Source organism: Toxorhynchites rutilus, chromosome 3 (assembly GCF_029784135.1).
Source record: "Toxorhynchites rutilus septentrionalis strain SRP chromosome 3, ASM2978413v1, whole genome shotgun sequence".
NCBI lineage: Eukaryota > Metazoa > Arthropoda > Insecta > Diptera > Culicidae > Toxorhynchites > Toxorhynchites rutilus.
Genome location: NC_073746.1, coordinates 277,124,922 through 277,152,739, shown reverse-complemented (window position 1 = coordinate 277,152,739; position 27,818 = coordinate 277,124,922). Strand labels below are relative to the sequence as shown.

The window sequence follows — 27,818 nt, the reverse complement described above, 5'->3', positions numbered from 1 at the left end:
ATCTAACCCTCCGCTAATAGTAAACAATGTGCTAGTTGATAACAGACCTGTTTTGATTATAGACTCGTTTAGACGGAAACGGCGTTTATCGGCTCTAGACCGTATAAAATAGAAGTGAAGAATGGAAAAGTTTTCTACAAAAGTATTTTTTTCTTCTACAAAAGTACAACAAATCACTCTATATGTGTTGTTTTTTTGTAGATACGTCAGCAGAAGAAACCCGGAAAAGTGCATGAAGAAAAGCATGGCTACGATTCTATGATCGAGAATGGAACTGATGATGACTCGGATTGCGATTCCATGAAACAAGGAAGAGACAGTGGAAATGAAAGTGGTGGACGCTTCGTCAGGGCACCTCCGCCTAACGTATCGGCGGATAGAACAAAAATGGGAGGCTCCAAGAGAAAAATCGTTGCTCATGATGAGGCTCATCAGCGCAAACTGAAGACATTGAAGCAGCTTTATAAACCCCCCACTGTAGAGGAGATAAATCGGCTGAAAGAAACGGAAAATTATTATCATTCAAATTTGTTTCGGCTTCAAGTTGAAGAGATGTTGAACGAGATGAAGGTGAAAACGAAAGTGACCAATTTCGTTGATCGTTGGTTGGGCGACTTCCGCAATTTCCTGCGAACCATGAAAGATGGTGAGAGCAAGAGATCGTTGACTGATGGAAATTACCAGGGGATCACATTCCCCCTTACCTTTCCCAACGACGCTGAGTTTCTGGCCAAAGAAAACTTCAAATTTGTGCAGCAGAGAATTGTGCACCAGATCGGTTCATCTCGTCTGGGTACATCCATTGGAAAGCCTCTCGCGGTCGATTTAGTGCTGGAAATACCCGATGGGTGCTTACGGAAGGAGGACTACCTCAATTTGAGGTATAATTTTAAGAGAGCACATTTTCTTTGCCATTTGGCTGAAGGATTGATGAGTCAGACGAAGTACGCACTTGCTGAAAAAATGACTTTCAAGCCGTTGAAGGGAAATCCTCTTACACCAGTGCTGGAGCTTATTCCGAAAGAGGAGAAGTTTGCCAAGCGAGTGAAATTTGTTATCCATGCTGTTCCAGCCGAGAAGTTTTCCCCGAACCGGTAAGTTACGCTACACAACCTATGAATAATGTGCTACCTGTAAGCAGAGGGAGGACATTGAAAGACAATTATTGCATAACTAGATTTAGGAATTTATCGAGAAAAGGGAACTGGGAAGCTAGAAGAAGCTAAATTAAATATGAATAATGCGCATAACATTTACAGTCAAAAATTCAAAAAATAGGAGGGTAATGTCAAGGACACGACCGCATTGTAAACGAAGGGCTACAAATTTATTGCTTTCAATTCGTTTTCGATTCAATTGTCACTTTCGACATAAACCTAGGAAGGAACGGAATTTTTCAATTAACTTTTTAGTAGAATTTTTTGTTGACTCTAATATGTGATTTTGTTGTAATTTTATCGTTGTATTTTTCATATTAAGTTTTTTTTTTTTTTTCTGTATTATAGTGACTTTCAACGCTTCTGGCTGGTTCGTCACTTTTACCTTCCATTTTGGAAGAATGTCGGGAGTGAGAATTGAACTCGTGATCTTGAGCGTGAGAAGTATGGATGTTACCTCCACGCCAGATCGGCTCCTTTCATATTAAGTCTCAGCCTCAGCATATGGCTTTGGCTGATCGCTATCTAGAAACGAAAAATCACTGTCACTGTCAGTCACTGAGTCAAATAATTCATACTTCTTTCCCGATGCAATGTTACATTCTTTTTATCTTTCTTTATTTTCTGGAGGCTTTAAACTTTAAAGTTCGTAAACGTTACATGTGCGGAACCAACCCCATATAAGCTTAACCAATCTACAAACCCATTCTTTTCAGAAAAAAATATCTTTTGGGTTCCTGGTTAATACGGAATTCACGGAAATATAGCCGCCGACAAGATTGCTGGCAGTCTTCAGAAAATATACACTGCGCTGCACTCGAGGTTAATTTTCATCAGCGTGCGTTCATAACAAACACGTATTCTCTCTTGAAGCGAAGTGTACCAAACTCAAAAACATGAGAGCGAATTTTGAAACGTGTCACAACTCAGTTACAGAACATCGCTTTTTGTGTGATGCGTGCCTTATACACAAGCACACACACAATCCGCTCCGCGCTTCACAAAATTAAAAACACCAGACTTTCTTGATTCAACCGAAACAACAGTCGATGAAGACTGGTTCACGTCCGTCTCCGGCTTGGTCATATTTTCTTTACTCACTACTATCTAATTGACAAGCCTTATCTACCGTTCTACGCATAGTTGTCCCATGTTATTTTTGGACAACTTCCACTTTTCTTCATAAAACGATGTTTTTATGCATAATCTTCCGAAAAAAAAACAAAAAAGCTATTGTTTGTTCACAGCTTTTGAAAAAACAACATCAAGCTTAATTGTCCCATGTTGATATTCTATGCATGACTGTCCTGCCATGAATTTTCCAATGAAATGTAGATTCACAATAAATGAATCGGTTCAAGTACAAGAATGTTATGCCACACTTTCAGCAGGGCTAATGCTCTCATTTCTTGTTTGGAAGAACGAACTAATTCTTAAAGAAATAAAAAAAAAGTTCAACAGTACCTTGTTAGTAAATACCTAATAACTATGAGATTTCTATTTTTCAAGGGTGTTGCAGATCACTCTCTTCTTCATTATGCGATGTTTTTATGCATAATCTTTCAGAAAAACACAAACAAACTTATTGTTTGTTCCCTGAACTTCAAAAAACAACATCAAGTTCAATTGTTCCATGTTGATATTCTAGGCATAACTGTCCCAAGGGGGCGAAGGAGGCGGTCTGGTCCGATAAGCTTAAAAAAATCCTTCAAGTTTTTGAATAAACATTACGCGTCAGGGATTGATGATATTATCCTGTGAAAAAGTATAGGGATCTGTGCCTAAGGGCACGAACAAAAGCTTAAGGTAAGATTGTAATAGTTCGAAAATGTTTTTGAATTTAATTGTTTAGAAATTCGTAGATTTTACTAATTTTACATTGCAAAATTGTGGTTCTGAAAACAGCCGTTTGTTGCATGGATTAGTATTCTACAAACGAGTTTTAAGTGTTGAAGTGGTATAAACATTTCGGAACCAATAATCAAGTGGATTTCAGAAAGTTAAGCAGAAATGAAAACGTAGTCCCACGTCCAAAATTTTAGCATGGTCCATATTAGGATTGAGCGATCTTTAGAAAAAGATCTATTTTCTAAACGGCGCAGGGTTCGATTCACTGATTAAGTCGGTACCAAAGAATCGATCTTTGAAAAATCGAATGCATTTTTTTCCAATTTATTTACTTGCTCTATATAAGTTAAACATTTCACATTTCTATTCAAACATCAAAGACATTTCAGTTTGATTCTCAGAATGAAAGTCACAAAAAATTTGAAATCCCAGAAAAAATGTGTTTTCCAGAGCATTCATCTTGAACCGTAATGGAGTTATTTAATCAAATAAATTGATTGAAAATTATTATCAGAAATTCAACAGCTGATGTTCATCCAGAACTCTGCTGACAATAATCCCGTTGAATCCAATCGTATCATACGCCTGGTATCTGGTCGAAATCTTGCTAGTAGTCCCAGTTCTAGAAAAGAACGTTTCAACTGGACCTAATGTCACCATCCCATCTCGTCACAATTTTCACTGTCAGCCTAGTGAATATGATGGTGTAAATATAACTTGTGACCATTTGTTTTTTAATGACCAAACTTACAAATATGCTTCTCCTAAATTTACGACCACTAATTTGACAACTTTGAAAAGGATCCCATGTTTATGAATTTGGTGAGAATCAATGTTCATAAGAAAACAAATTTACCAAAAATTTTCTACCGTCAAAATGATCGAAAAGATAGCAAAGAGAAGATAGATTTTCGCAATTTTATTTGGAGTAGGGAGAATCGATCCGAAAAATCGTAAATCGTTGAGAAAAAAATCGATCTTCTAAATATCGACCCAAGATAGCTTAATCCTATTCACTATCACTAATTTGATAGCCTTCAAATCCAAATGTTGACATTATGTTCATAAAATTTGTCAGGTGGTGAGATTAAAATCGATGGACATTGAAAAAAAAACCCTAAGATCGAAAAGGTCGAAAGAAAAAGATCGATCATAACGATTTTTTCGGGTACAAAGAATCGATCCATCTTCCGATCTTCTGAAAATCGATCCAATCTTACGTTTTTTTTTGTTTTTGATGGAAAGGGCTGTTGATTCGAGTTACGATCCTGGAGAGTAACGGTTGAGATTTTATGGAGTGCATTCACAATCATTCGACGACGCTCCAACGATGTCAGGATGGAGCAGTTCGCGGTTTTGTTGAGAATAAAGAATAAAGGTGTATCCATTGGGTTTATACACGCAACTCGATGGAAATTTATTCGACAACGATGGGTTGATCATAGCTATTGAAGTTTCGAGATATCCTGCCGAAAGCTTAAATATTAGATCGAGCGCGTGAATTCCTTCTACTAGCAGTTCATAAGGCAGTCCAATCGGAAGACCATTTGATGGATCTGAACATTGTGGGAATGGCGGATTCTCCGGTTGAAGGAGGTCTCGATGTTGATAGCTCTGAAATCGGATGAATCTGGTACTTTGGTCTTGAGAAAGATCGTTTGGATACAGCACTGGAGAAATAAAACCTATGGAAAATTAAAACACACTGGAATACTAACTAAATAACGCATAGTTTATTTTCATGATGCTTAACTTACATTAAAAAAAATGTAGTACATCGTAAAAAATCAACGCATGGAGATGAGATGTACATAATTCTATAGCGAATTAATAGTTTAGGAATATTATACGAACGTATTTTTGTCTTGGTGTGTGTAGATATAGTGGAGAAATATATCGGGAAAAAATTAACAATTGATTTCTTTCTGTTTTTTTTAAGATTTTGTAGACTAACGCATTTTTTTGCCAGTTAAATCAATAGCAAATCCATTTAACCTTACCAACTTTCATTTGAAAGCCAATAACGTTCCTGTACGTTCGTAATGGTTCAATCATGTTCTACACTGATGGGTCGAAAATGGGAATCAGAACAGGTGCTGGAGTGTCTGGTCCCAGAACAAAAATCTCTGTGGCTATGGGGAACTGGCCAACAGTTTTTCAGGCAGAAATAGCTGCAATAATAGAATGTCTAAATGTCTGCCTCAAAAGAAAGTATAGACATGCTAACATCTGCATATTCACTGACAGTCAACAAATTAAACATAAATTTCTACATTACTAAGGAATTTATCAAGCAACTGAAACCAAAATAGGCATGTGGAGGTTTTAGGGTGCAATAAATGTTTCTATGGTGGTTAGACTCTCCATCCCCCTCTCTAAGGGGGGGCTGCCATACAAATGAAACTCAAATTTCTGCATTACTCGAGAATTAATCAAGCAAATGGAACCAAATTTGGCATGTGGTTGTTTTAGGGTGCTATACATGATTCTATGGTGGTTAGGTGCTCCTCCCCCTCTCTTAGGTGGGGAGGTGTGTCATAGAAATGAAACACAAATTTCTGCATAACTCGAAAACTAATCGAGCAAATAGAACCAAATTGAGCATATGAAGGTTTTAGGGTACAAATAATGTTTCTATGGTGGTTTAACACCTCACTTCCCTCTGTAAGGGGAGGGGGGGATGGTGCTGCGATACAAATGAAACACAAATTACAGGGAGCACACAAACACAAACTTCTGCATAATTCGAGAACTAATCAAGCACAATTTGGGATGTGAGGGTTTTTTGGTATGAGAAATGTTTCTATGATGGTATGACACCCCTCCCTCCTCTGGAATGTAGAGGGGTCCCATAAAAATATTACATATATTTCAACCAAAAATATTCCAACCAAACATGGCAATTGAAAATTTTCGGAATGTGTTGATAACAGCAGAATTCGATTTATTGCTGAAACATGTTATTTGCAAGTGGTTGAAAAATCTTCAACGAGAATTGTGTCTGAAAATAATCTGATATTATAATTTTGAGTTTTGGTAGAAATACTAGGAATTTTATAGTAAAAAGTAATTTCAACAGGGTCGATTAGAAGATCAATCAATGAACAGTTCTGCGATTGGACTCATGAACTTGCGCTTAGTAAGAAAACGTGAATGTTTGAAGGTATTGATAACAAAAAACAAATTTTGGGCGGGACGAAGTTTGCCGGGTCAGCTAGTGCCTTAATAAAAACAGGAAGTGGGTTATATCTATGGTATAACCGCAAGGGTGACGTAGGACTATCGTTGATTTAGGGATCATTTGTTTGAAGTTGAATCTAAATCCATTCTGAATAAATGAATAAATGAATATTTGGGGGACTTCGAAAACGAGAGCGTTACGTTGGAGGCACAAGGTTTTATGCATCCAATATAGGATACGAAAAACCTTGTTCTGAAAAATAATCTTCAGAAACTTTCCTGCTAAACTGCACTTGATTGACAAATCACAAACCCAAATGTATTATATGGATATTTTATGGATAGAAAACATTAAAATAAACTCTTTCGCTTGAATGTTATTTTCAATTCCAAGGGGAACTGGCAGATTATTTTCCAGCAACGATTAGATATTTCTACATTTTCCTCGATACTGGAAGCCCACCAGTGGTTTATGCTAACTCGATAACCATCTGTTAATAGCACTTGATTGAAACATATTTGGTCACAGTGTTACATGGATAGAAAACATTCAAATAAACTCTTTCACATGAATGTATTTTTAAATTCCCAGAGGAACTGGCCGATTATTTTCCGGATCTTTCTCGATGCTGAATGGCATCCAAACGGAAAGAATTCCGTGCGTGTATGTGTGTGTGTGTAGCGGCTGCTTCGATGGTCACCTTCTCTTCTCCTGAAGGATCGGCTTCTCTGTGCTCCCTCACAGTTTCAAACAAACTGCTTGCGTTTCAGGGCAGATCTCGATCCTTCGCCGTCCAGCACCCTCAGCAACGATGTTGTCTTGTCGATGTCCTCACGAAAAATGAATGCGTCTCACCACCATAATATCGCTTAAGTATGCTTTTTGTGCGTGATTGAATCGAGAGAAGGCGTGGTTTACGATGGCAATTTGAAAGGCAAACTAGAGGGGAATGAACTCTCTGAGCTCGGAACTTTCGGCGACTGAGCAATAATCGATTGCGGGCGCATACAATATTGGATACGGAAATATCCTACTGATGGGGAAGAATAATCTTCAGAAGATATCCTGTTAATTGCGATTGATTGAAAAATCACAAAACCAAATGTATTTGGTCACAGTGTTACATGGATAGAAAACATGCAAATAAACTCTTTCACATGAATGTAATTTTAAATTCCCAGAGGAACTGGCAGATAATTTCCCGGATCTTTCTCGATGCTGAATGGCATCCAAACGGAAAGAATTCCGCGCGTGTATGTGTATGTAGCGATGTCTTCCCGGGGAACCGTTTGTGGCATCACTCTCCTCCTGATGGATTCCCTTCTGGCCTAGGGTGCACAAACAAGCTCTTGGTGACACCGTTCATCCGCGCTTTCATGATAAACGAAGAGCTTCACCACAACAGCGACAACATGCTCCAATCGCTGTTCAATTAGAACTGAGTGGATTTCCGAGCGGCGCTCGCTTATATACCGATTGGTGATTTCAACAGCCTGTTTTGAAAGCAATTTTAAGACTATTGAAACAAGTTTTTGGATCAAAAAGTAACAACTATAGAACGCGTAGACATTTTATCTTTCGAATGAAGTGTCTATCATACAATTTCGTTCAGTTGTTTAGGAGCTATTAACGCTCAAAATCTCGGTCTCCGGCGTAACGCTTTCGTTTTCGAAACTTTGATTTTACACCCCGGTATAGAAATGAAAGACGTAGTCCTACGTCAAAAAGACTTAAGCACATTCACTGGTCTTGTAACAGGACACTGCCCGAGTAAATACCATTTTAAGAACATAGGTTTAGCACAAGATGATATATGTCGCTTTTGTAATGCCGAAAGTGAAACCTCGGAACATTTGCTCTGTAACTGCGGAGCTCTAACTAGACGCAGACTTCAACACCTTGAAAGAGCTATTCTGGAGCCCAAGGAAATTTGGTCTGCGTCGCCGATCAGGATTATAAATTTTATCAAACAGATTATTCCTGATTGGCACCTATCACGCTATAGCTTTCAGTCTACTCCTTCATTAAAAAGTAGTAAACAAGCTTGAAGTGAAGTATAAAAAAGGGGTATGCTACAATAGTTCAAAATAATGTACGCAGTGGTTCACACCCAACAGGGAAAAAAAACGTTCCTGTAGGACCATTCAATACAAAGATATTTTTGTTTGAATGAAAAAATTTCTCTTCGTGTTTGATGATGATTATTTATAAATGTTTGATAAATAATTATCGCACCGCAAGTTTTTCCAAAATATATATTTTTATAAAGGCTCATATGGCGTCAGCCTGACGGGGCCGGGAGTTCAATATTTCGACAATGTTTGCTTACAACTATGTTAGTAATATTTATCCGATTACTCGCGGTTGGTTCGGGGTTAGTATTACAAGTGATCTCATAATTGGCAGTCTTCAATGCTCTGTACGTGTGCTTCCCCAGTATTCAAAACTGTCAATTTGAAGTTGTCGCACAGATCATGCATCAAAGTGGCACGGTTGTCATCGTAGAGTGATCCCCATGCTGTTCCATGGGAGTTGAAATCACCTAAGATTAGCCGCGGCTCCGGCAATGTCTCGATGATATAAAAAAATTGATGGCGGCCTACCATCGTTCTGGGAGGAATACATATCGAGGCAATGCAGAGGTCTTTGCCAAATCTAATATATTTATTTATTATGACGCTATATGAATAAAATAGGTGAGATGGGAAAAAATATTATTGACCTAATGGCTTGAGGTCAATAATATTTTTTCGTTACGTTACGTTACGTTATTTAAAAAATCTGTGAATTTTGCATGAAACACAAAAAATCCCGGCCTTTTCTTTTTTCGAACCCCGAGGCTTTATTGTAGAGAAGTGTTTACTTCCACCACTTTTCCCATTTTTTTAGCAACGAACGAATCACTCGTTGAAAAACCTGATCACTTTTTGATGCAAAAGTCAGATTGGAACAAGTTACATTCAGTAAGAGCAAAGTCTGGATAATACGACGTTTTCAACTCTCGACCACTATTCGCGTTGACGGTATTGAGCTTCGTTTTACGAGTTCGGGGAGCATTATTTCATGGTTTTTCAGGGGAAATGCAAACGCTTTTAAAATATAATTTAAGAATGAAAATTAACTTCTCAGTATCAAAAAAGGATTCTATGTAAATGAAAAGTAAAAATATCGAGCATGTATAGACAAAGGGTTAAATAAGAGTCAGGAATATGTGTTTAAGTAATTCAATATCTGTATCTACAGATTCTTGGTTTAAAAAAAGTCTAAAAAATCTGTAAAAATAAAGATTATTATGAAGATATGGTAACCCTGTTCGAGATGCATCTATCGGTGCTGGCTGCCGTTAAACTCATTAAAACACGTGCTTTATTATCTTGGCTCAGTAAACACAACTTATTCGGTCTCAGAATCGAAGCTAGCTGCTCAAGCATATAGGTTGATTTAGACGATGCCAGTCAGCGCTCTAGTTGAAGTATCCAGTGAATAGAGAACAGACACTTCTTGGATGGCACTTACGTTCCAGTCAATGTCCTGGAAAAAAGGTAATGAAGATGGTCGAGTTTCGAGCGACATAGCATGCGCTGCTACAACTATTTCGCAAATAGTGACGTCAGTCGTTGTGTTTATCTTTGATTGCCCACCGCGTCCATGTAAAAAACGAACATTTTTGTACAGCTCCCGCTGAATATGAGGCTAATGTGATAGTGTGGAGTGAATATTTGTGAAATCACGTCAAAAAAGACGGATAAAAGTGATATTATCATGTGCCATTTTCACTCCCCCTCGTTCATAGAAACAAACGAAGTTTCATTATTTTACCGTTATGAAGATGATGTTCCGAAGGCTCTCAGTGTCGGTGTGTATGTTGTGAGATAATAATCGCCAATTAATTAAAATTTCCCCAAAAATGTTACTGCTTTAAAGAACTAAGCATACCGCTGCTCTCTGGACCTTTTTACCACATGAATAATCGAAATAAGCCACGATATAATTGTCACCTGTTAAAAAAAAAAGAAAGTTGAATGATTTCATGAGAATTTTGGGTCAAATTATCATGCAACCGTGAGTATTTTCAACATTGTTTTGTTTCTTCCATATACATTCCATATTGAATGCAAATAATTACGACACGATATTTTGCTTGCCAATACAGATACACTACGCCTACTGCTCCACCTCTATATGTACCTCATTGCGTTCCAGTGGAACTTTTGTCTTCTCAACGTAGCATTACTTGCGTCATTTTTCGTGAATGAAATTTCTTCCGACTTGCACTGTGGTCAAGCGTATTTTGGAGCTTGCCACTCCAGAGTACATTCAAGGCGTGTTATTCGGCATAAAAATCTCAACCGAGCACTACTTATAAAGTGCTCGGTTGAGATTTTTATGCCGAATAACACGCCTTGAATGTACTCTGGAGTGGCAAGCTCCAAAATACGCTTGACCACAGTGCAAGTCGGAAGAAATTTCATTCACGAAAAATCGCCCGGCATGATAGTGTGGGACGCTAATCACTCGGCCACGGGATCACCAGCATATAGGGCCTCATGAATTTATTTAGGAATAAAAATGAAATTTTGTTATGTAACGATCGCGGCTACCCCCCTCTCCCCTCTATGTCACATTAAGTAACGCAACCTCGACCCCCCCATCCCCTACTCATGTTACGTAATTTGTGCACGACGCCTAAGACTAATATGCCTCTTTTATGTCCAATTTAAAAAAAAGGCCCAGGAAAATCCAATTTGGAAGAATGAAATCGAATGAAACTTTCAATTGAAAACAATTATCGTCATTTCACATGTGAAACTGAAACTGACATATAGCTCACTCGAATGGTAATGAACAGAACATTTCACACAACAATCGTAGAGTGAATGCGTATACTTTCAAATTCAATGAACCTACTTCTAGCTCTATCTCTTACTGTGATCCGCGATGACAGTTGCCATGCAAATGGAACACAATTTTTTGTATTACTCGAGAACTAATTAAGTAAATGAAACGAAATTTGGCATATGGAGGTGTTAGGGCGCAATAAATGATTCTATGGTGGTTTGATCTCCTCCTCTTTTAGAGGGGCTGCCATACAAATGAAACACAAATTTCCGCATAATTCAAGAGCTAATCAAGCAAATGGAACTAAATTTGACATGTGATGGTTTTATGGGAAGAAACATTCCTAAGGTGGTTCCACACTCCTTCCCCCTTTCTTAGGGTGGGCTGTCATACAAATGAAAAACAAATTTCTGCATAACTCGAAAACTAATCAAACAAATGGAGCCAAATTTGGCATGTGAAGATTTTAGGGGACACGAAACGTTTCTGTGGTGGATAGACACTTCTCTCCCCTCTCTAAGGGGAGAAGAGGGGAGAGTTCTATCATATTTTCTGTATCAAACATTTATTCCATGTATCGGAGAAACATGTTATTTGCAAGTGGTTAAAAAATATTGAACGAGAATTGTGTCTGAAAATAATCTCATATTATAATGATGAGTTTTGGTAGAAGTACTATGAATTTTATAGTAAAAGGTAAATGGATCGGGGTCGATTAGAAGATCAATCAATGGACAGTTCTGCGATTGGACTCATGAACATGCGCTTAATAAGAAAACGTGAATGTTTGAAGGTATTGATAACAAAAAAACAAATTTTGGGCGGGACGAAGTTTGCCGGGTCAGCTAGTTATAATATAAAAATGTCTTTGTTACGCCTCTCAGGCTGAGCGCACCTTAACATCCAATTGCCTCTTCGAATCTTGTTCAGAGTTTTGAGTTCAATGGATGGAAATAGGGGAAAAAAGGAAACTATAGCAACCATTGTTAGAAGGAAAAATCTAGTAGGCATTGTTGAAAAGAAAATCGAGATAGTTAGAAAAGAGAGTAGCAATTGCGAAGTGCGAAGATTTTCAATGAAAATTAAATTATTTGAAATTCTAGATCAGGTAAAAGAAACAAAATTATTTGATTTTGCATTCGAGTTAAAAATTAATTCATTCATAGATTAGCACCAAGCATACACCTAGCCTCAGTTAAATGATTCTACTGCTAAGTGATTTATCTACTATAAAGGGTAAGCACTTAAGTTTACTTAAATTAAACCTTAACTTATTTCTAACATTATACTTAAAATAAATAGGCTAGTTAAAAGGCGTATTGAATACACCTGAGGAGGCTTCCTGATAGAACAGGCAACAGGAGTCACTAACTAACTTACTAACTAGACCAGAAACAATCATATGTAACTAATTGAAATTTAATTATAGGAAATTTTAATATACCCAGCAAAAATAGTGGTGATTTGTTTTTCGGAAACTGCACTCCTGTTGGCGAAGCCAACATTTTAAAATTTCGTTTTATACATAACGATGTTGGATCGGACCACAAACGCTCCAGACGGAACCGGTAAACAAGCTACCGCAGATCATCAAAACCTTATTGGCTCAACCCCGGAAGTTTCAAGTCTCCATAACATGGTAGATCCGCCCGCGGGTACATCTAAATCTACCGTTGTACAACAAAGTACGTCGAAGGTGCCATGTTCATGTTTGGAATGTGAGAAACCGGACACTAGTAGCATGGTCCAATGCGACAAGTGTGATGGATGGGCTCATTATTCATGTGTAGGTGTGGATGAAGACATTGCGGACCGAAGTTGGAACTGCTCGAAATGTGAAATCGCGGGAGCATACCGGAAAGGTAAACTGAAGTCCAAGAAGATCTCATCATCGCTGAAGACATCGAACGCCAAGGACCGGAAGAAGACGTTACTTGTTGCGATAGTGAAAGGTGGCGGGAAGAAGACGACATCGAAGGTTGTTAAAAAGTCAACCGATAATGGTCATGCTAAGGAATCTGCTGATACAGAAGCATGCGGAAGAGGTGGAATGTCTGTGGATAAAACTAATGACACGGCGCAGAAGGCTAAATCGATTGTTTCTGCGTCTTCCTTTAAATCTGCCAAAGCACGTTTGGAGGTTCGCTTGAAGCAGATTGAAGCAGAAGAAACGCTGATGGCAGAAGAAATGAAACGTAAGCGCGAGCTAGTAAATAAGAAGTTCGAAGTCCTCAAGGAGTTGGCTGACCTGGAAGATGATGGTGAATCTGTGGACGATACACCAAACCCTCACGGTAAAGTGGAAGGTTGGCTGAAGGACAACGACAGAAAATTCGTAAAAGAAAAACACGATTCAGAGCACGATGGAGAGGATAAGTTTGAGGATGACGCCAGCAACAGTGAAGAGGACGTTTCTGTCGACAACGAGAGCAACGAAGTATCTGGAGATGAGTCAGAAATGGGAGATGAAGAAGTGTTGGAAGAGAACCATGGCATAGAATCATTCAAACCCGGAAGGCAATCGACGATGAAGGATGCAGCTAGTAGAACGTCAGGAGCGGGATCTAAGAGTCATTTACAAAGATACAAACGACTCACTAAAGATGAGTTAGCAGCGCGTCAGGTCGTTCCACGTGAATTGCCCAAGTTTAGCGGCAATCCCGAAGAATGGCCAATGTTCGTCTCAACCTACGAAGATACCACAGAAATGTGTGGGTACACCGAAGCCGAGAATATGATCCGCTTAAGAAATTGCTTGAAGGGGGAAGCGTTTTATGCAGTTCGCAGTTTTCTCATGCGCCCGGCAACGGTGGGAAAAGCAATGAATGCCTTAAAGTTGCGGTTTGGAAGACCGGAGACAATCATCGAGTACCTTAAGGACAAGATCCTGTCGTTGCCGGCTATCAAAGGAGAAGCAATAAATAAGATCGTTGATTTTGCTCTTGAGGTGCAGAACTTGAGTGCAACCATAGAAGCTTGCGGAAAAATGGAGTATAGCTCTGACGTAACTCTGCTGAAGGAATTAGTGAACAAATTACCACCTCACATCAGGCTTGATTGGGCGAAGTACCGGAAGAACAAATCAAAGGTGAAGCTTTCTACATTCAGCCGTTGGATATATGGTCTGGCAGAGGACGTAAACGTTGTTTTCGAACCACAGTTTCGAGTAGGAAAACAGAAGTACGTGAATACCCATTCAGAAGAGGTTGGTAAAGAGGAGTCACAGAAAATCCCTCAGAAACCTGTAGCGAAGGCTGATTCCTCAACGAGCGCAGCAGCAGATAAAAACAAAAGTTGTTTGGTGTGCAAAGGTGGTTGTACGAACGTCGGGAAATGTAAACGATTCCAGGAGTTATCGTATGAGGCAAAATGGGCGACCATCCGGGAATTCCATCTATGTCGTAGGTGCTTACGACGCCATAAAGGAGGCTGTGATGGTGCGTGTGGAAAAATGGATGTACCTTTAGACACCATGCGTTGTTACACAAGGATCTCAACGATACGGTTACTGTTGGGGAATCCGGAAATGACACTTCACGTCGAATGCAAAACGAGGAGCGCAACATTAATACTCATCTATCCGGCAGTGGTCCATGTACTTTCCGCTATGTGCCCGTTACGCTCTATGGAAATAACAAGCAGGTGAAATGCTTCGCCTTCCTTGATGATGGATCGGAGCTGACTCTCGTTGACGAGGAATTAGTTAAAGAGTTGCAGCTTTCTGGAGTACTGCGCCCACTTTGTCTCAAATGGACCGGAGGTACACATCGTTTCGAGTCGAACTCGCACAGCGTAAATATTGAGATCTCCGGTCACGAAGGCAAACGATATCGGCTTCAAGACGTCAGAACGGTTGAAGAGCTTCAGTTACCTTGTCAGTCGCTGGACATGAACTATCTCGAACGCGAGTTTAGCTATTTACGAAATCTTCCTATCGATTCTTACTCAGAAGTCCGTCCCCGAATCTTGATCGGCCTCAAGCACGCCAACATAATGCTGGTACGCAAAAGCCGTGAAGGTAAAATGAGTGAACCTATCGCGGTGAAGACTAACCTTGGCTGGGTCGTTTATGGTGTTCAATCAACGGTGGATTCCATGAATACTAGTCACACCTACCATATCTGCACTTGCAGTGAGTCGGATGATACGAAACTCCATCAAATAGTGAAAAATTATTTCTCACTGGACAGTGCAGGAATCATCAAGCAAGAACGCACATTGTTATCCAGAGAAGATGAGCAAGCTGTGGCGCTTCTGGAATCCCGTACTCGCTACAACGGCGAACGGTTCGAAACCGGATTACTGTGGCGATCAGATGGTATCCGTCTACCGAATAACAGATCAATAGCAGATCGGCGTTTTAAATGCTTGGAAAATCGCATGGATAGAGATAAGGAACTGGCGAAGGTCCTACACGAAAAAATGGCAGACTACCGAACGAAGGATTACATTCGGAAGTTATCACCGGAAGAGCTCGCCGAAAATCACGAGCGTGTGTGGTATCTTCCTATCTTTCCTGTCAGCAATCCCAACAAACCAGGAAAGATAAGGATTGTATGGGACGCTGCAGCCGCAGTTCACGGAGTTTCCTTGAATTCAGCGTTGCTCACCGGCCCGGACCAGTTGTCGTCATTGGTTGGAATTCTGTACCAGTTTCGAGAACATAGAATCGGTATTTGCGCAGATATCCGGGAAATGTTCCACCAGGTGAGGATTCTTCCTGAAGACCAACACTGTCAACGGTTTCTCTGGCGTGATGATCCCGAGCAATGTGAGCCGAGCATCTACGTAATGCAAGTAATGACATTTGGTGCCTGCTGTTCGCCAAGCGCTGCCCAGTTCGTGAAGAATCGGAATGCGGAGCGGTTTCAAAATGTGCACCCAGAGGCGGTGGCGATTATCAAGTACAAACATTATGTGGATGATATGGTGCTGAGTACGCAGACGGTGGAAAAAGCTATCGAGTTGGCTACAACAGTGCGATTCATTCACGAGCAGGGTGGATTTGAAATCCGCAACTGGGTGTCTAACTCACCGGAAGTGTTGGCCAAAATCAACGGCATAACGGTAACTGAGAAAAATTTGGATTTAACCTCGGAGCTGGCGAGTCAAAAGATTCTCGGTATGTGGTGGGATACCCAAGCCGACACCTTCAAGTATAAAATCTGTTGGTCCCGATTTAATAGTGATCTTTTAGAAGGAACCCGGCGTCCGACGAAACGTGAGATACTGAAGACGTTGATGACCATTTACGATCCTCTAGGGCTTATCGAACATTTTATGGTTTTGTTGAAGATTCTTCTACAAGAAGTGTGGAGGGCTGATGTAGGATGGGACGAATCAATTCCCCAGGCACAGTTCGAGAATTGGCAAGTTTGGCTGAAGTTGCTTCCGGAATTAGAGAAACTGCAAATCTCACGATGTTACCAGCGGAATACAACTGTGGACGAAGAAACCATCGTAGAAATGCACACGTTTGTTGACTCCAGTGAAACAGCAATGGCAGCTACGGTATATCTACGCTTTGTCAGGAACGGTGATGTGGAATGCACGCTTGTGGGAGCTAAAACCCGTGTGGCACCAATCAAGTATACGTCCATCCCAAGATTGGAGCTCCAGGCTGCAGTAATAGGGTGCAGGCTAGCTTCCAGTATAAAAAAGAACCTGAACTGCAAAATCTCGAAGCACGTTTTCTGGACGGACTCGCGGAACGTCCTCTGCTGGTTGCGCTCCGACCACAGACGATACAGTGTGTTTGTCGCGTCGAGAGTTGGCGAAATCCTGGAATCAACAGATCTGCAAGACTGGAGATGGGTGCCTACTGGTTCCAATGTGGCTGACGATGGAACTAGATGGAAAACCCGACCGGATTTGACATCAGAAATTAGGTGGTATATGGGCCCCGCGTTCCTGAAAAAGTGTGAAGCAGAATGGCCGGTCCTTCCCATCAAAACTGTCTCTACCGAGGAGGAGCTACGACCGAGAATATTAGTTCACTGTCTAGCACCGGCATCAGTGATCGACGTTGGGAGGTTTTCGAGTTGGCGTACAATGATAGCGGTGACAGCCTGGGTATTCCGGTTCTTTTCAAACCTCCGCCATCGAATCAGCGGAGAATCAACAACGTCAGGGCCAATTGCAAGCGAAGAGCTGCGTCGAGCCGAACAGTATCACTTCAAGCAAGCTCAACGGGAGGTCTACCAGAACGAAATCACTGTTTTAAAAACATGTGATAGTAACGGAACGTACAAACACCTTCAAAAAAGCAGTCCTTTATACAAGCTGAGCCCATTTGTAGATGAATTCGGTGTCCTGAAAATGAGAGGGAGAACGGGAACTTGCACATACTTACACGCCGATGCAAGAAATCCAACAATTCTACCACCAAACCATCCGATAACGTCGCTGCTTCTCCGCTATTATCATGAAAGGTACCTGCACCGCAATCACGAGATTGTTGTGAATGAAGTCCGTCAAAAATACCGCATCTTCCGTCTTAGACCGGCCCTTGCAAAAATCCGAAAAAATTGCCAATGGTGCAAGAACCGCGATGTACTTCCTCAGCCTCCGGAAATGGCAGATCTCCCAGAAGCTAGGTTGGCAGCGTACACTAGACCTTTTGCTCACGTGGGGATTGATTATTTTGGACCAATTGAAGTATCTGTGGGTCGGAGGATCGAGAAGTGATGGGGAGTTTTACTGACCTGCTTGACAACCAGAGGGGTCTATATTGAAGTAGCTAGCACTCTAACGACTAACTCTTGTATAATGGCCATTAAAAACTTCATTGTACGGAGGGGAACGCCAGTCAGTTTCTACAGCGACTGTGGCACTAACTTTGTAGGCGCTAGTAAGGTGCTTCGAGAAGCCTTGCGCGAAGTTGACCGACACCAGTTGATGCGAGAGTTCGTGACACCAATTACGTCCTGGCACTTCAACCCACCTGCTTCGCCCCACATGGGTGGAATCTGGGAGCGCCTAATACGGTCGGTAAAGCGCAATCTGATGGAAGTCCTTGCAGTGAAGCACCCTACTGACGAGGAGTTGCGGAATGCGTTGACGGAGATAGAGGGTATACTCAATTCGAGGCCACTAACGCATGTTCCCATCGAAGACGAAGCAGCTGCAGCATTGACACCAAACCATTTTATTTTGGGGTCATCGGATGGATCTAAACCGCTAACCCTGATTGATGACGTCAAAGCGAATCTACGGCGGGAATGGCCAACATCTCAGTGGTTGGCCAATCTTTTCTGGAAGCGCTGGATCAAAGACTACCTCCCTGAAATATCCCGGCGCACGAAGTGGTACGAAAAGGTAAAGCCATTAGAAGTTGGAGATATCGTGCTCATCGTCGACGTCGACAACCCGAGGAACTGTTGGCCAAAAGGAAAAGTTATCGGTGTGGTGTCCAGTGGTGGCCAGACGCGTAAAGCGACGGTACAGACTAGCAGCGGTGTTTATGAAAGACCGGTGGTGAAGCTGGCGGTATTGGATGTCCGTCGCGGAGTCGAGTAAGGTGGACCGATCGGATCATGCGGTCCGCTTACGGGGGGGAGTGTTACGCCTCTCAGGCTGAGCGCACCTTAACATCCAATTGCCTCTTCGAATCTTGTTCAGAGTTTTGAGTTCAATGGATGGAAATAGGGGAAAAAAGGAAACTATAGCAACCATTGTTAGAAGGAAAAATCTAGTAGGCATTGTTGAAAAGAAAATCGAGATAGTTAGAAAAGAGAGTAGCAATTGCGAAGTGCGAAGATTTTCAATGAAAATTAAATTATTTGAAATTCTAGATCAGGTAAAAGAAACAAAATTATTTGATTTTGAATTCGAGTTAAAAATTAATTCATTCATAGATTAGCACCAAGCATACACCTAGCCTCAGTTAAATGATTCTACTGCTAAGTGATTTATCTACTATAAAGGGTAAGCACTTAAGTTTACTTAAATTAAACCTTAACTTATTTCTAACATTATACTTAAAATAAATAGGCTAGTTAAAAGGCGTATTGAATACACCTGAGGAGGCTTCCTGATAGAACAGGCAACAGGAGTCACTAAAACGTAAGACTTACTAACTAGACCAGAAACAATCATATGTAACTAATTAAAATTTAATTATAGGAAATTTTAATATACCCAGCAAAAATAGTGGTGATTTGTTTTTCGGAAACTGCACTCCTGTTGGCGAAGCCAACAGTCTTTATACGCAATTTTCGTATAAGTTTTTTTCACCGTCCGCAAGAAGTGTTTTTCATTTAGTAAGAATCTTTTTTTGATACGGAGAAGTTGATTTTCATTCTTAATTTTTATTTGAAAAGCGTGTTCATTTCGCCTGAAAACAATTAAATAATGCTCCCCGAACTCGTAAAACGAAGCTCAATGCCGTCAACGCGAATAGTGGTCGAGAGTTGAAAATGTCGTATTATCCAGACTTTGCTCTTACTGAATGTAATTTGTTCCAGTCTGACTTTTGCATCAAAAAGTGATCCGGTTTTTCAACGAGTGATTCGTTCGTTGCTAAAAAATGGGAAAAGTGGTGGAAGTAAATACTTCTGTACAATAAAGCCTCGAGTTTCGAAAAAAGAAAAGGCCGGGAGCGGAGTTGTACGTCTTATGTGAATATATTCCAATTGAACATATATTTGAACATTGAATTGCCTATTTTAGTTTCACATTTATGTTATGTGTTCTGGGAAATATAAATAGCTGTCGCTATGTGACATTTTATATTAATCGGTTTTAACAACCCTCTATATAAAATGTATGCTCCAATGTCAATATTTCCTGATATCGCCGATCAAGTTTCAAGGTGAAGAAACTGGTGGCACCCGATGGGGCCTCTGAGTTCTTTTCCGATGCTATAAGATATTGGTTGTAGTAGATATTCTTGATGTGCCATCCTCCCTTACGATCCCTTGATTTTTCGAATCCCCATACTCCGTCGTCTGGCCGGGTTGTATTAAGCTGGTGATGATAGGCAAACACTGGAACCCGATCTATGTGTGTAGCCGTATTCATTGTTGCTCCGAAGACATACTCCCGCGGATTGAGCATCTTCATATAATACAGTGGCTCGTTGAATTCGGGAATTTTTTCGAGTCTGAACGCCGAATAGTGAGGCGTACGGAAGTATTTCCAGATTCCGAGAAAGCGATAATAGTCCTGGTTATGGAAATATCCTGTTCCAAAAACAAGTCGTCGAAGAGCTACGCTGCGGATGCGAACGCAATCTACAGGAGGCGATCCCACATTCACGCGTGTTGTACAACCATAACAATCATCGTCCTTACAGTACCCGACATCTACCCAAACGCACAAAGAAATCAGCACCACCGTATAAAATCGTTGCAGCAGCATTGCTATTATATGGACCACTATCGATCTATCTTACATATCAACGTTTATAAACACTCCCCGATTTTTCACGTATTGAAGTGTTATCAATTGGAACATTCACCGTTACGATTGATTCGATGTTACTAGTAAACCACTATCGATGTTTCCTCCTGATTCGATACGATGACTTAAAAAACTTTTCTTCCTAGTTTCGTTCCAGAAAAGAACAATGTTCGTCCAGCTTTAATTGGGAAAGAAACACCAGCCGAAGGCGATCTGTGCCCAACTCCTCACTATAACGCCTCTATAATGTATGACGTGCGTCTTCTGAAAAATCAAGAAATCCTGGAAAATACCATCAAATCGGATCATATTCGCCAAGCGATTATATTACTTAAGGTATGGTTTCGGCAGCGGAACTATGATGTTGGCCTTCATGGTTTCGACGGAGCACTGGTAACATTTTACGTCGCATATCTGCTGCAGAACAAAAAAATTTACACAACCATGAGCAGTTATCAAATTATTCGATTATTCTGGAATCAACTAATCAATAGTACATGGGATACGACGGGTATCACCCTCGAACCCAGTGCCACCGACTCCTTATCGATGTATCTAAAATTCCATGAAGTCGTTTTTCTCGACAGCTCGGGCATGTATAATATTTGCGCTCATCTATCCGGCGAGTTGTATCGTTTGATAAAACAAGAAGCCGCTGTGGCCATTCAGTTGCTGGACAACAACAAGCTCAACAGTTTCGTTCCCCTGTTCCTCAATAATTACCCTGTGTACACTCAGTATGATCACATACTTAGTTTTGAAAAACCGGGCCTCATTCCATCCGTAGTCGAGACGTTCGGCACCGATGAGGATACGCTGAACTACTTCAATGATCCGTACAGTCATTTTCGGAAAATGGTTCAAAAGCTACTTCGGAGGGGACTTGGCCCAAGAGCGTCGTTCATAGTGCCGGTCCAAATTAAAGAATCTGCCAAATTGACGGTGACTTTCGGCATTCTTTTGAATCCGCAAGAGGCGTTCGCGACGGTGGGTAAGGGTCCGGAAGCGATCGATAAAGCCGCCTCGGACGAATTTCGCGACTTCTGGCGTGGCAAGTCCGAGTTGCGACGCTTTAAGGACGGTTCGATCACGGAATCATGCAGTTGGGGAACCAGCACCGATCCTATCGGAGAGAGACGTTTGATTTGCAGGAAAATCGTTCTCTTCCTACTAAACGCCCATTATGATATTCCCGAAACAATGGTTACATACTTGGCTCAGCAGTTTGAGGTTTCCATCAAACCGCTGGACAGAGAATTGAAGGAATTGCACGAAACGGTAGAGGAACGTGCTCTGGCTTGTATCCGTGCGTTCGATGAGTTGAGCAAAGTGCTGAAAAATCTGGATGATCTACCGTTGACCATAAATGCATTGATGGGTACGGATGCCCTGTTTCGCTACTCGGATCCCGATCCTCCCAGTGCTACTGCCAAGGCGTTGCTCGTCAACGATCAGCTATTGTTCTTAGCTTCCCACGTGGTGAATGCAACGATTCAGCTGGAAGCCAGTGGTAAGTGGCCAGATCAGCTGGAACCGATCCGGATGTTGAAGGCTGCCTTGTACCTGAAGATAGCCGACGCAATCAAGGCGTATGCCGGTAGCACGGCGGAACTCGTGCCACAGGCCTGCGCAGACTATCTGGATGTTTTGTATGGTGAGTATACTGTTGATATTCGAAGTGCGAGTACAGATTCCAACTTCAACTGAATTATTTGAATCAACATCCAGTTGAAACTCTGCTGCTAGAGTGCGTGCGGTTTGGCACAGGCCGGGGCCGTGCCGCACAATGCGCTGAATGCATAGGAATGGGGGACAAAAATCATAACAGCAGAATTTAGCCATTTTAACACTTTGGTGTGATGGGACAATTTATTCATAAATATCAGATCTGATATCATTCGAATTTTCGCATAATTGTCTCAATCATTATTAGAGTAACTACTGGTTCAAATTATGTTGAACTAGTTGTTTTCAAAGAGCAGGATAACTGTTTGCATAAGTGTCTTATGTCAATTGAATAATCTCATGTAAAAAATCTTTGTTTATCTAAAGTAAAAAGTGCTACACAAAGGTATACATAGCTGGCTTTAGTTACACATTTATTGTATCATTGGCAAAAGTGTCTCATAATCAACGGATTATAAAAATAAAATTATGTATTGATCGTACTTCATATGATTTACTCGGGTTTCTTTCAAAAACAAAAAAAAAACTATGGTATTTTCATCTTTTTTTATTCATAAACAAAACTGCAGCTTGCTCCAAACACATATTAGAAGCTTTTTTTTTGCATTCTACATCTATTATTCCTGCTCATTTTCAATGTCATCGCCATTAGGAATATCTACGTCTTTCAAAATTTTCGCGCGGTGTTTCCGTCGTTGGTCGTACCGTATCCAGGTTTCGGCTTGTCAAATATTAAGCCAATTTGAGCCCTAAAATGAATAAGTTTCTTGCGTTCCTCGTAACTTTTCTTGTTAGATTCTCCTCGAACTTGCCACGTTTTGAATGGTAGCCTCAAAATAGAATATCAGATAAATTTCGTCTCAAATTTTGAAATGTACAGAGTCTTTCAGATTAAACGCTCACGAAAAAAAAAAATCGAATAACTCCTTATAATTTTTTTTTTCGCTCCGTCGATGGTAACATTGCATTCCCCACTTCGGGACGATAATATTCGTCTACTCGTTCAGTCTGATCGAACGGTTTTTAGTGTCAAGATGTACAATTTACAAGAACGTGTATTTTTAGTTAAATCGTATTACTCGAGCGACCGAAGCCTTAATGAAACTTTGTCCTCTTATGGTAAGAATTTCAACATTTCTCGTCGTTGATTATTTCCTCTAGGGTAATATGCGTGTGCCATTGGCACGGTACGTACCATGGCACGACAAAATTTTGTGCCATTTGGTACGGCACAGAGCTGTGCCATGGTATATGGTACCATGGCACAGTTGGCACAGCTGACACAGATGGTACAAATGGCACGGTTGGCATACATTGCACAATGGTCCAGGAGATGCATTTAAGTGGAAATTAGCATTTAGAACTCGACAGTTATTTTCTAGACAAAAACTGTCTTCGACAAAGTGGTTACATATGATAGAGCGCTTATTTTCATGTTGCCAAAAATAGGGTGACCAAAATTTTTCGATGAAATAAGAAATCTAACTTTCTTTTTTCTATAGATAGAGGTAAACATAGTTCGACAACGTTGTAGTCCCAGTTATTTGAGACATCTTTGTAGAACAAAGCTTTTTTCTATCTCCTTAAATAACCGATATAGCGCCTTTTTTCTAATTTGCGTCAGGGTCACCATGAAAAAAACTCTTTTCTTGCTCTAACTTTTATATTTCAAGTTCTACGTACAAACTGTCTTCGAAAGACTTTTAGAACATACTAATACAAACATTTTGCGATGCAGAACTTGTCAATATCTCAACTTCACTCAAAGTTAATGATATCCCTTCAAAAAAAAAAATACGCTCTCTTAAATTGCTTGCCATTCATTCTGGGGCAAACATAAACAAAGTTTATTGGCAGCATTTGAAAGAGAAAAGTTCACTCTACATGATGTGTGATTTTCAAAACTATGTTATTCTTTGTGTTTGAGTAAATTAAAGTTAAAATCATGAGTTTTTGGGTAGAAAAAAAACCATCAATAACTTTGAGTAGGATTAAGATATTGAAAGGTTCTGCACCGCAAAATGTTGGTCTTGATAAGCTCTAAAAGTCGTACGAAAACAGTTTTGATGTAGAATTTGAAATATAAAAGTTAGGGCAAAAAACCCGCTTTTTCATGGTTACCCTAATTCAAAATGGCCGCCACCACAAATTGCACCATAAATATTTTTTTAAAACCCCATCAATATGAGTATCGAATGAAATGGCTTGACTAGTCGAACACAGTAGGGTAAATGATCTTGGTTGTGTTTTCACGCAACTAGTAAATGTAAATCGATTTTTCTTCATGAAAATCACAAATAATCAATACGAGTTTGGGTTTGTTGAAAAACCCCAAGTCTCTAGTTGTTAATACTATCATGAGGCGTTGTCATTTTTTTAAATGTTTTTTAACGATTCTCCTCAAAGAGAAATTATGATAATGGTTTGATCACCTCTGATCATGGTTTGTCTAAAAAATGATCATGGTTTGTTTTTAGGTTTTAGAAATCACTATGTCTGAATGAAAAAATTAGAAAAAAATTTCAAGTAGATGTTGCACTCGAAAACCAATTAAGCAAATGGAGCCAAATTGGGCATTTGAAGGTTTTGAGGGACAAGAAACGATTCTATGGTGAGCAGACACTCCTCCCTCCACTCGAAAACGGGGCTGTCATACAAATGAAACACAAATTTCTGCATAACTCGAAAACTAATCAAGCAAATGGAGCCAAATTTAGCATATGAAGGATTTAGGGGGCAAGAAACGTTTCTATGTTAAATAGAAACTCCCCCCCCTCTCTAAGAGGGGGTTGCCATACAAATAAAACAAAAAACTTTTGAATAACTCAAAAACCAATCAAGCAAATGGAGCCAAATTTGGCATGTGAAGGTATTAGGGGCAAGAAACGTTTCTATGGTGAGCAGACACGCTCTCAAAGGGGGGGGGCATGGCTGCCATACAAATGAAACACAAATTTCTGCATAACTCGAGAACTAATCAAGCGAACGAAACCAAATTTGGCATGTAGAGGTTTTAGGGTGCAATAAATATTTCTATGATCGTTATACACTCCTTCCCCCTCTCTAAAGGGGGCTGCCATACGAATGAAACACATATTTCTGCATACCTCGAAAACTAATCAAGTAAATGGAGCCAAATTTGCTATGTGAAGGTTTTATGGGACACGAAACGTTTCTATGGTTAATAGACACTCCTCCCCCTCTCTAAGTGGGGGCTGCCATACCAATGAAGCATTAATCTCTGCATAACTCAAGAACTAATCAAGCAAACAGAATTGTATTTGGCATGTGGAGGTTTTAGTAGGCAAGAAACGTTTCTAAGATGGTTGACACTCCTCCCCCTCTCTACAGAGGGGGGCGGGCTGAATAACTTGGGAACTACTCAAGCAAATGAATTCATACTTGGAATATAGGGGTTTTAGGGATCGATAATGTGAGGGTTTTTGGATACGAGAAAGGTTTCCATGATGGTATGACACCCCTCCTTCCTCTGAAATGGAGGGCGGGGGGCCCCATAAAAATAATACACATATTTCAACCAAACATATTCCAACCAAACATGGCAATTGAAAATTTTCGGAAAATTGTGAAGGAAAATGGGAAAATTTGAAAAATTCAATCCGGATATGTTCTATAATTACATATTGACAAGCGTTGTTAGTCCATTTGATCTTCGTTCGAAAGTTGAAATGGATTTTAATGGCAAAAAAAAAAAAAAAAAAAAAGGAACTCCTATATCGTCTTCTATCTATATAAATAGAAAAGGATCGCCGAATGTGTTGATAAGAGCAAAACTCGAAAAGGCTGTATTTATCTATCATATTTTCTGTATCAACCATTTATTCCATGTAACGGAGAAACATGTTATTTGCGAGTGGTTGAAAAATCTTGAACGAAAATTTTGTCTGAAAATAATATGACGAGTTTTGGTTGAAGTGCTAGGAATTTTATAGTAAAAGGTCATTTTAAAGGGTAGATAAGAAGATCAATAAATGAACAGTTCTGCGATTGGATCCATGAACGTGCGCCTCATAAGAAAACGTGGATGTGATAACGAAAAATAAATTTTAGACGGGACGAAGTTTGCCGTCAGCTAGTTTCATCATATTTTTAACAAGAATACAACACTAGTCTAAACCTGTCTAAAACGCACCGTAACGCTCCTCAATTTTTTCGCAGCCAAATATGTTTTCCGTTTCCGCATTGTACACCAGCGCGAGATCAGCATCTTGCGGGAGTACATTTCCAGCAACAAAGTAACGCGTTTGTATCGCGATTCGGACCAGAGCATCCAGCTGGAAATGCAGGCAACGATACTGCCCAAGTTAACCAGCATCTTACACGGTCTGCATCAGCAGTATTTCTCCTTTGGGTCCGTCGCAGCCATGGCCAAGCGATGGCTGTACTCGCAACTAATCGACTCGTTCCTGTGGCCCGACGAATGCACCGAACTTATTGTGGCGGCGTTGTACTTGCGACGGGTTCCGACGCTCCAGCCGCAAGCGGGCTTCCTCCGGTTTCTTCACTATCTAGCTAAAACGGACTGGAACCGAGAGTTGATTCTGCTTAATTTCAATGATGAAATCCCGGACGAGCGAGTGGAAGAGCTGGAGAAGCAGTTTGTCGAGAACAGGGACAGCTTTCCACCGTTGGCCATTGTGACGTCTTGCGATGCGGACAAGTATGGATTGTTCGCCAGAAGGGCGCCTAGCCAGGAAGTGCTCAATCGTGTTGTGTTCTTGGCGCGGCATGTTATTTCGTTGATCGAAGAAAATATGAAGAATATTCGGAATCGTGTGCATGTAAGGTTACCGTTAAGACGTCTGCGTATTTTCAAATAATTATTCTATTCTTGTTCTAGATATTTTATCAACCATCCTATACCGGATACGATTTAATCATACACTTGGATACCACGATTGTCCCAGAGATTGGAATCACCAGTTTGGAAAATCTCAAGCAGCGCAAAAGGGAAGTTCTCTTCGAAGCAGAAACGAAAGAACCTGCGGCTGGTTTCAATCCGGTGCTGTTTTACCTTGCGGAGTTGAGAGACTGTTTTCGGAAGATCGCATTGTTTTTCTATGATCCATGTGGCGGGGACCGGATTGCGGTACTGTGGAGACCGGATACAATGGAAGGGATGCCTTTTACGGTAATAGAATGTCATATTGGATGACGCAATAAATTGAAAATTACTTTCCACAGACATCGAACATCAATGGAAGGGTACATGCTGCGGACAACATTTTGAAATTGAACACGGAGGCGCTTGTTCACGATTTCGAAATACTCGGCAAAGGATTAGTACGGAGAATAGAAACGAAACCTTAGATACAAAATAAATATTTATTTTTATTTTTTTCGAAAAAAATATTAACAATTTTTCATTATTGATCATTATATACAGAAATCACTCTATCAACTAGGATATGCTAACTACCCGACTGGTAACATATTTTACCTCATTTGGAACGTGCTTTTGATGAAATAGGGCAATATATTGATTGGGGCCGGATACATACGTATCCATTGGCCCCCCTCGTAAATATGATTGGTATTTCCGTCTCGCCAAGTGCCCCCTGGCAGGTACACATCACGGGTCGTTGCAAATTCAGTTAAAACCGGTGCCACCAGGATGTCCTCACCGAGGAGATATTCTGGAAGGAGAAAAAAACCTTATTGTGCCTTACTCTTGCATTGCTTAC

At 40.5% G+C, this 27,818-nt stretch overlaps 2 protein-coding genes across 3 annotated transcripts in view; one reads left to right on the top strand and one right to left on the bottom strand.

Annotated features, from left to right (window-relative positions):
• Positions 1–27,478, top strand: LOC129775732 (nucleolar protein 6). Its single transcript, XM_055780795.1, has 6 exons — positions 1–142; positions 202–1,094; positions 20,574–22,081; positions 26,293–26,915; positions 26,975–27,265; positions 27,319–27,478. Exons 1-6 carry the CDS (start codon positions 122–124, stop codon positions 27,442–27,444), a joined length of 3,462 nt encoding a protein of 1,153 aa, XP_055636770.1. The 5' UTR covers positions 1–121; the 3' UTR covers positions 27,445–27,478.
• The window catches only part of LOC129775733 (myogenesis-regulating glycosidase-like), a 30,467-nt gene continuing 30,089 nt past the window's right edge, over positions 27,441–27,818 (bottom strand). Inside the window, exons 5-6 of one of the 2 annotated variants that reach the window (XM_055780797.1) lie at positions 27,669–27,770; positions 27,441–27,621 (exon numbers count right to left, since the gene is read on the bottom strand). In XM_055780797.1, the coding sequence (XP_055636772.1) occupies positions 27,536–27,621; positions 27,669–27,770 (188 nt within the window). In that variant the 3' untranslated portion in view covers positions 27,441–27,535. Of the gene's footprint in view, positions 27,771–27,818 lie in introns of both variants that reach the window. The other variant, XM_055780796.1, reaches the window with a different exon arrangement.

Coding starts and splice junctions, on each gene's coding strand:
- LOC129775732 (XM_055780795.1), top strand. CDS start 122: ATGGAAAAGTTTTCTACAAAA. Junction 1,095..20,573: donor GAGAAGTTTTCCCCGAACCG/GTAAGTTACGCT, acceptor TTTTCTTCCTAG/TTTCGTTCCAGAAAAGAACA. Junction 22,082..26,292: donor CTATCTGGATGTTTTGTATG/GTGAGTATACTG, acceptor ATTTTTTCGCAG/CCAAATATGTTTTCCGTTTC.